General features: G+C 38.3%; 1 protein-coding gene across 1 annotated transcript; it reads right to left on the reverse strand.

Moving 5' to 3' along the window:
• Positions 1-1,703: 1,703 nt before the first annotated feature.
• LOC108011944 (uncharacterized) lies at positions 1,704-2,747 on the reverse strand. Its single transcript, XM_017077198.4, has 2 exons — positions 2,587-2,747; positions 1,704-2,530 (listed from the first exon to the last, which is right to left on the reverse strand). The coding sequence occupies exons 1-2, from the start codon at positions 2,663-2,665 to the stop codon at positions 1,890-1,892; spliced, it is 720 nt and encodes a 239-aa protein (XP_016932687.3). The 5' UTR covers positions 2,666-2,747; the 3' UTR covers positions 1,704-1,889.
• Positions 2,748-10,948: the final 8,201 nt, after the last annotated feature.

Consider the following 10,948-nt stretch of genomic DNA (forward strand, 5'->3'; position numbering starts at 1 on the left):
ACGCAATGATTAAAAAATCGAAACACTGAGTGGGTGAAAAGATGAGGGGTTTATGGGATATCAATAAGGGCGGCATAAAATGTGGTCGGAAATTATTGCGGAAATTACACTAAAACGCAAGAAAGGCAACGCATGTGACGCCGCCATGGGAAAAGGAAAATTTGAGTTGGAAATGAAAGTGGGTAATGCCTCCACTAAAGCAGAAGTAATGCAAATATTTTCATACCGCCTGTCTGCTTTGAGAATTCCCCTTCCTTCTCTTCAGATGTTATTGTTTTGGGTATTTTTCCTGAAGTGGTAAAAGAAAAATCATTTGAAATTCTAAGTGGTAGAAAAGCTTTAAATGTGATAAAAATAAATATGATGAGGTGCTTTCCATATTTATAGTCGGTAAATACAAAAAAAACCTGTTAAAGAAGTATAACAATGAATAAATAAATATGATAAGGTGTTCTCAAAACTTATATTCGGTAAACACAAAAACCTTTTAAAGAAATATATATATGAGTAAACTGTTAAAAAGGCTGATGAAATAAATTAAAATTGTTACCAATGTATTCAAAAAAACAAAATCAAACTTTGCTGAATATTCATTTATTCCATTGTTAAAATTCTTCATCTAAATTTTTATACATTAGTAGGACCCACACCATTTTAGCCACCTTTTCTTTGGGGACCTCCGCTTATGCCAGGCGATCGGCTTAATGCCTTTACCATCGTTCGTGTCGAGGCGCTAATTTATGTTGGTCGCGTGTGCATTTTAAAACTCCTGGGAGGGTCAAACACGATAAATGGTAAAGGACCGTACTGAAAAGGACTCAGAAGCTTTTCTGCTAATTATGGCAATGGAGGTGACGGGACGGTTTTTTATGCGTTTCATAGAATCTGTGGGAGTTCTCGAGAAACACTACGCAATATTATTGCTTACCAAACATAAAGTCGCAAAAGGTCAAATGTCATCATCTGCTAACTACACAAATTTCGAATTAATTAAATTCTTCGCCCACATATTCCGCTACCATGGCATCGAATTGCAATTTAAAATTTCATCGACTGTTTTGCATTCAGGGGTTTAATTGCTAAATATTTGCAGCTTGTGTACATAATTTGTTATATATTAACTGGCAACAAAGTAAAACGGGCGAGTGTAAGGGTCGTGCAAATAATGAGCGAAATATTTGGAAAATGCAAATTAATTATGCTACACATGTATTTGTTTAAGTTATCTAATTAGACTCGAACGCAATTCATTTTCAATTGTTTGTCGTCATTTGCATTCGATATTTATGGTTAAACTCATTTAATTTAATATACTACAAATCGGCAGCTTTTTTCGGACATTTTTTGTCGACTACTTTTCTATGTGATTAAATGGATTAGCAGTTTTTTTGGACAATTAAATAAATTAAAACCCGTTTTTTACAAAGGGAATTACAAGTTAGACTTTGACTGATTTTTCCTTAATTTATTTCAATTTATAAAATCGGTGATAAGTTTTAATTAATTAGTGACTTGTTGAGATATACATTATTTATTATAGGAAGGTTTATAAATATATTTTCGTTCAGCAGATATATTTTCTCAATTATTTATAAAGATGTTTGTCAAATCTAAATTCAATTAAATTTGTGCGGTATTCCACAAAGTTCTAATAATTATTGGTAAAGATAGGTTGATTTCTTAGATGTGAAACGGGACTTAAATGCCATGAGACCCATAAAATGTTCTGGTTTATTGGGAAGCAATGGTAAGGTTATGTTTGCATTATGGTTACAAATTCAGTATATTAAGTAAACTAAAGCAAGCAAATTAGATTAACTTATATATGAATACCCTGAATCGAAGAGGTTCTGTTCTGATATTCAATAGAAAGTGGAACTAACATTGAATCAATCCTCATCCTCGTCCTCCTGCTCAACTTCCTCTTGGGTTCCTTCTTCTTCATCATCGTCTGTGTCCGACTGCATATCCTGCAACACCTGCAAGCGTATCTTCTGCCTGACACCCTCATCCTCGATCAAGTGGGCCGGATGGATGTAGACCGTGTTGGCACAACCAGCCACTGGGCATCGAATCCCAATGTTGTTCTTGATGAGTCCGTGAACATATTCGCGGTCGTAGATGTGCCTGCACATTTTGTTGCGAACGGGATTCCTGATGAGCGCCTTGGTCCAGGGATCGTATGGTGAGAAGGCACTGTTACAGGACACCTCCGTTGCAACCACATCGTCATCGGAATTGTTAGCTTCTGGTTCTGCGTTTGAAAGTGTGGACTCAATGGATCGCTTGAAGCTCTGATACTCGGCTGTGTTTTTGGCATTGATGGGCTTCCGCTCCACTGCATCCTGGCGTTCGTTCCAAGTCCGCCCGAATTTCTCGACAGTGGTGCTTTCACCTCTGGCCTTCTGCATTTCCTGCACGAGTTCCTTGTGCTTGGTCTTACGCTCGATGATTTTCTCGGCATGCTCTAGGCGAGAGTTGGCTCCTTCCTCCAGCAACTTACGGACCTCGCCATCGTCATCTGATATGCCTGTCGGAGATTATAACAATCTTTTAATGTTTTCTTCATGCCTTGCTGTAGCTTACCATCGGTGATTTCCTTAAGGAACTTTGTGGTCTCTAAAAGGGAGCTTAGAGCCGAGTCAGCGAATTGATTGAACTCCATTTTTTGAAGAAAATTATAAAATTCCCAAACTTTCCAGAATTTTAGGCACACGGCTGTCAGGGTCGCTTATCGATTGTACACAAATCGATTGTTTCAGTGCGATCATACCCAGCCCTGGGATTTCAGGGAACACAAAACTGTATCGATAGCTGAGTTGAACAGTTCCGGAAGTATAAAAAACTAAAATGTTTTATATTCCGGGTGGAACAGTATCAGTGAATAAGTGAAACGTTACATACTCGTCTTAAATTTTTTTCCACTTTCGCCAAATATCTACGCTTCATAAGGTTTTAATATTTTAAAAATTTGAAATCATATTCAACATTTTATAATCTCTTTCAAGAAATTGGATTATTTTAATCAATTGATGACCCCTTCTAAGTTTGAGGATCCACTTTCAAATCTAATTAGCGTTTGTTTAAGTTTAAATTCAAATTTCGACCCTGCCGCTGCATAAAAATTGGCCAGACCCATAAATTTAATTAGTTCGAGCCACGCTCTCTGCGGTCTGTAGGTCAGCGACAGCAGGCTTTTGGCCAAACAGCTGCCAGAGTCACGGCCACGGAGGAGGAGCCACATGCATACACGGACACAGCGCCAAAAACTTTGCCAAATTAGTTCAAAGTTCAAACATTTTCCAGGCCAAGGAGGAAGCGGTGGCAAGCTGACCGAACAACAAAAAAAATGAAGCAAACGCCAAGTCAATTATTAAAAATAATTACTTTAGCCCAAGTTGCCACAGCGAAATTTTCGTATTTGTATACTTCTTTATCATATTTTGTTATGTTTTCCCCTTCGAGGTCTGGAGTGTGCTAAACTTTTTAAACAGGAAACATCCATAGACCTTTTGGGATACATTTTTGGAAGGAGTTGGTCAAGTAGTTACTAAATAGTAAATAAGTTAAATTTCGGAAAATGCTGGATTTTTTTTAAGTAGTAGGGAATTTACAAATAACTATTATTATAGTTATTTAATTTAATAATTTAATTTAATTATAATTTTTAATATATTGCAATATGTTACAGAATTTACAGGAATACATTTTTAAAAATAAATACAAAATTATAATATATCTTGCATTCCATTAAAATAAATAAATATATTGTTCAATTGAATATAAATTCAAAATGGCTCGGCAATTCTTAAGCTTACATTTTTTTTTTGTTGAGGGGAGCCCTTTAGTTTGTTCATTTTAATTATTATCGCAGCTTTGTGTTTTTTCGTTATTTTTTTCACAAACTTAAACTTTTGCTGCTCGGGTTTATTTAAGCTGAAACAGGCAGAAACGGCCCAAAACGAGTGGCATTAAAAATACGAAATACCTAAAAAACACAGCCGGCCCCTCGGCCACACCCCCTCCATCCTAAACCCCCCCACAGTGGACCACGCCCACTCCGGCAAAAAGGCAGGCAACTTACGCCATTTGTTATTTATAAAAGATTAAACCGCAAAAAAGCCAAAGGGAGAGATGGAGGTAGTAAAAAAAGATAGAATAAGAGAAGGGTGGTGGATACACTGAAAATAAAGCTTATATAAGAAATCTTTACTCTTTTAGATTATTTATATGTGACCAATATCTCTGAATAATCATAATGTTATAATGTTTTGGAATTCTTTTATTATTTGTTTAGTATTTCATACAAATCTATAGATGTATCTATACAATAAAATGTATCTTTATATATCTTAGTCTAAGATTCTGTCCTGTCCAATATTTGGAAGCAGAGTCTGACTTTCCCCCAGTGTCCAGAATCGTTTTATCTGTTTCATGTGCTTTTCAGCCGCAAAAGGCGATGGCCAAAAAGAAAAAGCGAAGAGAAATTATAATAATATTTAACTAAATATGCCTACTGTCGGTGGGTGGGCCGCAACTTGATTTTGTTCTCCTGTGTGTGTGTGGCTTTATTTATGGCCGCGTCCTTAATTGAATTGCAGTTTATTTGAGCCCCTGAGCTGCGAGCTACTTGAACAAAAGCTCTGGCTCCCCCTGCTCTGGCCACAATTTTTTAATTAACTTTCTCCGCGACCGAAAGGTAATTTCTGCTCCTGTTTGTGCATGTGATTGTGGCCAGGACCAAAATGATTTATACAAAACAATTATCAGTTTAAATGGCGTATTGAAATTGCAGCACAAAAGTTCCACCACCTGAAAAGTGCCCTGGCATCGGGGCTTTAATTTTATTACGCCGTCCAGGCTAACGAGATTAAAAAGTTTTGCCAACGCCTGTCACAGCTGCTGAGAAAATGGGGCTGTGCTGTGAAAATTGGGTGGAAAAATGGGGGGAAAACTCTGGGGGGGGGGCAAACTCAAAGTGCTTGCGATAGTTGCAGAGCTGAGAGCTGCAAGCTGCGTTGCATTAGCCGTGAAAAGGGGGCTAGAACAAAACTTGTTGCTGAAATGAAATGGCAACGGCCATTAGCAGAAGTTCCCTAAGAGGAGTCGCACTTTCCCCGCTCGCCGCAACAATAAATCAAAGCTGAAATATGCAAACATCCCGTACAAATCAAATGAAAGCCAAAGCCACACAAATAACAGACAAGCGCCAACCGAACTAATAGAAAACCCAACTGCCAAGCCAAAAAAAAAAAGAGAAAGCCAACAAAAACCAGAGTGGGGCAAAAAACCAAAAATACATCTATGTATATTCGGGAATGTAAAAACAGGAAGCGGTCCATAAAAACGCCCACGCTGCGGTGGTGGGCGTGGTCGGCGGCAATCGGCGTAAAAGGCGGCCAACGAGTATTTCGACGTTGGGAATAAATTCGGGGTATAAAGAAATCAATTTGGTTTGATATCATACTCAAATTAAAGCGAATTGCGATTTTAGACGTAACGATTGTATTGGGGCTTTTACTGGGGGATTTTTGGTTCCCCGTTCTTCGAGAACAAACAAATTAAATGAAAACCCACAACTATTATTAAATACAAATTCATTACAAACTCTGACTTCACATTTTTCATTTATTGTCATCATTTATTGAAAGTTTTTCCCATCAATTGCAACCAAATAGCTATCCTCAAAGCAACGTCAATTGCCAACCAAATGAAATGGCGAAAAACTGGAGTCAAATATTTGTGAAAAAAAACGTGGGACAGATAAATGTTCACTGCGGTCAACTAAAACATGCAAATGAAATGGGAATTTGTGAGGGCAAAACTAGAGTTGGAAGCCATATCCTCGTCGTGTTTATTTTATGATACAATATTAAAGCGAAAGTTTGTAAATATTCTGTGTGTATGTGCTTACACAAAATGAAATGCCATAAAATGCAGCAGACGAGCGGAGGGGCAGGGGCACAGACATGGGGGGATTGGGAGGCGACCAACATATTTTAGCGACAAAACAATTAAAACTGCATGCTGAGCGAACTGCGAAAGGCATCAGCCCCATCAGCTCCATACGCCCCCCCCTCCCCAGGCGGAGTTGAAATGAGCAGTTTCCGCCCGGCAGGGGGCGTGGCCGCAATGGAATGGGGTCCTACACTCAAAAACATATTCATATATATATTTAAAAGCTTAAAAGAAAATCTATTTAGTGTTAGGAAAATAATTTAGAACCATTGAAAGTATTTAAATGTACTGTAAATATATAAATAAGATTATAAAAGCAACTTTATATTAAAATAAAAATGTATTTACTTTTATGTACAAATATTTTTGAGGAAAACCCATCAGAAACTTGTGGAAAAATATTCTGACAATCATAAATTTCCTTAGGAAAAAAATGTATACAATGAAATCTTAAATCAAAATTAAGAAAATGTTGTTAAATTAAGTAAACCTACCAAAAATTCGTAGCCAAAGGCTCTCAAAAAGCACTATGCCCCCTATGTTAGTAAAACTAGTAAACATAAATATAGTTCAAATATCTCTCCTTTATTTCTCCAAGAGCAGGACAGCGTGCAGTGTAGTTGCAGCTTTTGGCACGGAGTGTCACGTTTGCGAGCCATAAATTTCGCATTATTGCGCGCGTATCCGTGCATAGATTTTCATGCACATTTGCTTAATAAAACCCAGACCCCCATCGCATCCATCCACCCTCAAATCCACACCAAAGCAAAACAAAAAACACCAAAATCCAACAGAAAAAAGTGCAAATCAAAAGCGAGCCAGCGAACGAGCACAACGACGACAAAAACAAAATTTTGATGGCCCACATGGCGTATGCTTAACCACATCCGACTACACACTTCCGCGCATTTGGCGCTGGCCCTGAAAACCGCCACCGCTCTGGATTGTTAACAAATGACTCGATGTGGCCGCCCCCCGGGGGTGAGGTGGTGCCCTTTTTTGGGGCTCCAGGGTTGCGGAGGCGGAAGCCCGCCTGATTGCATATACATACCATATCTGTAATGACTCATTTCGCATGCCCATTTATATTCCCTCAGAGAGGGTGTTCCAATTCGTAGCCGGAGTTTGTGGGGCACAAGGCAAAGCTTTGAAACAGGCAATCAATTTTTTGCTGTTGTCTAAAACCACTAGAGGTTTGCCAATTAAAAAAAATATTTCTACATTTTTAAGTGGAATATTGGTTCCACTTGGATTTTTTTAAAATACAAAATATTCCTTAAATCGAATGATCATATCAAAATTAATTACTTTAAAATTTATTTTGTACTTCATTTTATTTTGGCTTAGTTTAAAACATGCTTAAAAAAGCTTTAACTATTTTTCCGCGCTTTAACATATATTAATTAATTAAAAAGGGTTTCAGTTTTAAAATCCATTTCAAAGGTCCTTAAATATTCGGCTATATGAGCCAAATTGTTCTTTATTTGATGAGGAATGGTTGCCCAACGGTTGGGTCCTCGGCATTAAATCAGCGAATCATCACTTGAAGACCCCGAGTGCAGCTGGTTAACATTTTCGAGTTCCAGTGGAAAATACCAAAGGGCGGTTGGCGCTGCTCTGTGTGGCAGCTGCGGTCAAAGGGCGCCCATTAGTACTCCGCCAAAAATGAAATCTATACGTGCGACGCCTTTAATTAGTCGCTACTTAAAAGCAGAAGAGCAGAGAGCACAAAGTTCTATGTATCTATATTCAAACCCCCGAATAGAGGACTGAATCCCGCTGCCTTTTGGCCAAGTACATGAGAGCTGAGCACTTCAAAGGGCTGGTTATCACATGACCCCAAGCATCGGATTTCGTCCTCAGTAAATGTCCGCGCATCTGCACTTAAAGAAGGCTATAACTATTAGTTTAAACTATTTTTTGCAACTTTAAGAAATATTTTGTATTAGTTTTTTTTCGATAATTTTTGAAACCCAAAGATACTAATCTGTATTTTTAAATATCTAGGTAGTAATTAAAGATCCGCGAAAATCTTAAGGTATATTTCAGTGCAGACATGCTGATATCCATTGTCTTCAAAAGGCAAATTTAATTGTCAATAAACAGGAACGTGATTACTCCATAGTTTAATATTTTTAACACGCTTTCGACTGAACTCGCTCTGTGCTCCAATGGCTAGCTTAGTTTTTCTGCCAGTGCACCTAGTGTTACGTGTAATTGGCGCAAGTAGGCTGCCATCGGGCATTTGGGCCATGCACCTAAGGGCCACGTAAGCTCTGCAACACAGATACTCACGCAGACGGTCGCATCTAACCGGAGGCCATTGTGAGCTGCGCTCTTGGCGCCATGTTTTCTTTATGCATTGCAGCTCCTATCGAAGGGACGCAGTCTGGATGCCGACCATCCATTAAGCCAAATGCTCACTTCATTGGCAGGAAAACGAGGGGAACGCGAGACAATCGATGCTGGGATTAAGCTAGATGGAGTTGAAGTGCGTCGAACGCTGGCAAATTGCTACCTATTGACCCATTTTATACAGTCTGAAAGGAGTTGCATTTTTGTTCAATAACCACATCAGATCATTGTAAGATTAGAGAGCCGGGTTCAAAATATAATTTGAATAATTTTGATCAAAAAATTCCTTCGATTAAGGTTAGAGTAAGAGCTTTGGTTTGGTATTGCTTGTCTATACATACATAATTTCTATCCTATATATAAAGAAAAATGGTTATTAAAATATTACAACTCTACATTATCATAAACCCCTTTCATTATATGTGGGGCATATACAAACATTCCTTCCGAATAATATTAATATTAATTCCTTCCAAACCCGACTGTCTACCAACTTTTTAACAAATATGCCAGACCATAATTTAGAACAACGAATACCTAACCTGTTCTCCAATGCTGACAAAGTTGAATAAAATAGTTTGAGCATTCCGCCCGAAACAGACCGAAAAAAGTGGGGGTGAGATAGTACCGAACATGAAAAGTGGGTTGGAAATTTTAAATATTTGGCGAGGCCCGCAGCTAATAGTTTCCTAATGGCGGCAACTTTGTGCCACCCACAAGGTCAACTACATGCGCCAGATAACCCTCGAAAAATCTGCGCAAAAAGCAAACCATTTTTTTTTTTTGTTTTTTGGACTGGGAAATGCTGACACTTGCAGTCGCGTCCAGCGATGGCTGCCAGCAACAATTTTGAGTTTATCACACGTGCCAAATTGTGCGGCCACCTCCTGCGGCGACAGGAGCTGCAAAAGGAGGCAAAGAAGCGGCCCCAGGACGGCAAACGTGCAGCGGTATACGTGAGCTTAAACTACGAAACGGGTCGCCCCCAAAAACTGTTGGCCAACTCTCAGGAACACTGAGAAAAAAACCGAATCTCAAATAATTATTAACACTTTAATTAGTATTGATACACAACATTATGAGTTATGGTCAACCATTGCCATAACCGTTAAAAGTAAACTTCTTCACTCAATCTCCTAACTACTTTATCTCCCTTTAAGTCTGGGGTTGAATTTTTTTTAATAATATTTTTAAAAATATATTTAAAGAGAAAAAAAATATTAACCAAATCATACAATTTTCCATGATTTCAAGCCATACAACATCTATTTTTTTATATTTTTTAATAAAAGAAGATAGGATCAGTAATTTTTTCGGGTACACCACCCGATCACGACGCATTTCCAGTTTTGATTTATGCAGCGGAGTTCAATGCAAAAAGTCAACTTTTGCTTGGCCTGGTGTGGTCATAAAGAACATAATTTATGTCGTCTCACTGATGGCATCCTATGCGCTTAGGAGTTGAGTGCTTCGATGGGGTGTTGGCTCCCCTGCACTCCAAATACCCCACCATCACCATCACCGATTCTCCCAATTGAATCGCTGGACCCAAAAACCAGGCACAAAGCGAATTGACCGGAAACGCGCCTAATTGACTCGACTTTTTCCACAGCTATATGGCTGTTCTTTTCAACTTTCTTTTTGGGAAAATCTAAGTGCATTAGCCTATGTTCTCAGCATTATTATTACAATGGACGATGACTTTGCTTTGATTGGGGCCATCTTTTAGTTATACTCTATTCATAGGAAAGTTGTTGCAGCTATGAAAAGAAAACAATCAAAATGTGGTAGGGACACATTTTATACTAACCCTTGATGTGCAATCTAAGTTGAAGTATTTTTATTTAATTTAAAATTTAAATGTTTTTATTACATTTTAAATTTTTTAGCTTGAATTTCCTATTGGCAATTTTATTAACCAAAGATTCAGTAGAGCATTGCCCATTTCACCCTCGGCGTTCATTTTACATTTCTCATGGTGGATAACTTCTTTTTTGAGACGACTTTCTACTATTGTTGCTGACTTTTTATTTAGCCATTTTCATTGTTATGCGATTTTGTGGGCCATATTATTGTTACGGTTGCCGCTTGACGGGTTGCCCTAGCATCCCCATGCCAGCCATGGCATCGTCGTCGCCCATCTTCGTTTATGTAATTTAATTCAATGTACCGTTTCAAATTGAATCTGTGAAAAGCTGCGCAAAGAAAAATAAGCTTCACAACGGACTAACGGAAATTTCCATTAGCCGAGGAAAAGCAAAATATCACAAAAGCCAAAACCCCCAGATTGAAGACAGGTGCAGGTCGTGCTTCCCCCTTGTGGCATCCGATTTAATTGAGCAGCGGACAGGAAATATATTTCATTTTCTTTCGATTTCCAGTAATGGAAAAGCGGATATATATGTTTAAAAGATTTTTCAGTTTGATTATACCCGTTACTCGTAGATTAAAGGGTATACTAGATTTGTCGGAGAGTTATTACAGACAGAAGAAATCGTTTGCTAGGGTAGTTGATCTTATTGCTAGTCTTATTGCTAGACCAATTGCTTGGCTTATTGGTATGCTAACTGCTAGGCATTTTGCTAGGCTGTTTGCTTGGATTTTTGTTTGGCATTTTGCTAAACTAGTTTGCCCT

Source organism: Drosophila suzukii, chromosome 2L (assembly GCF_043229965.1).
Source record: "Drosophila suzukii chromosome 2L, CBGP_Dsuzu_IsoJpt1.0, whole genome shotgun sequence".
NCBI lineage: Eukaryota > Metazoa > Arthropoda > Insecta > Diptera > Drosophilidae > Drosophila > Drosophila suzukii.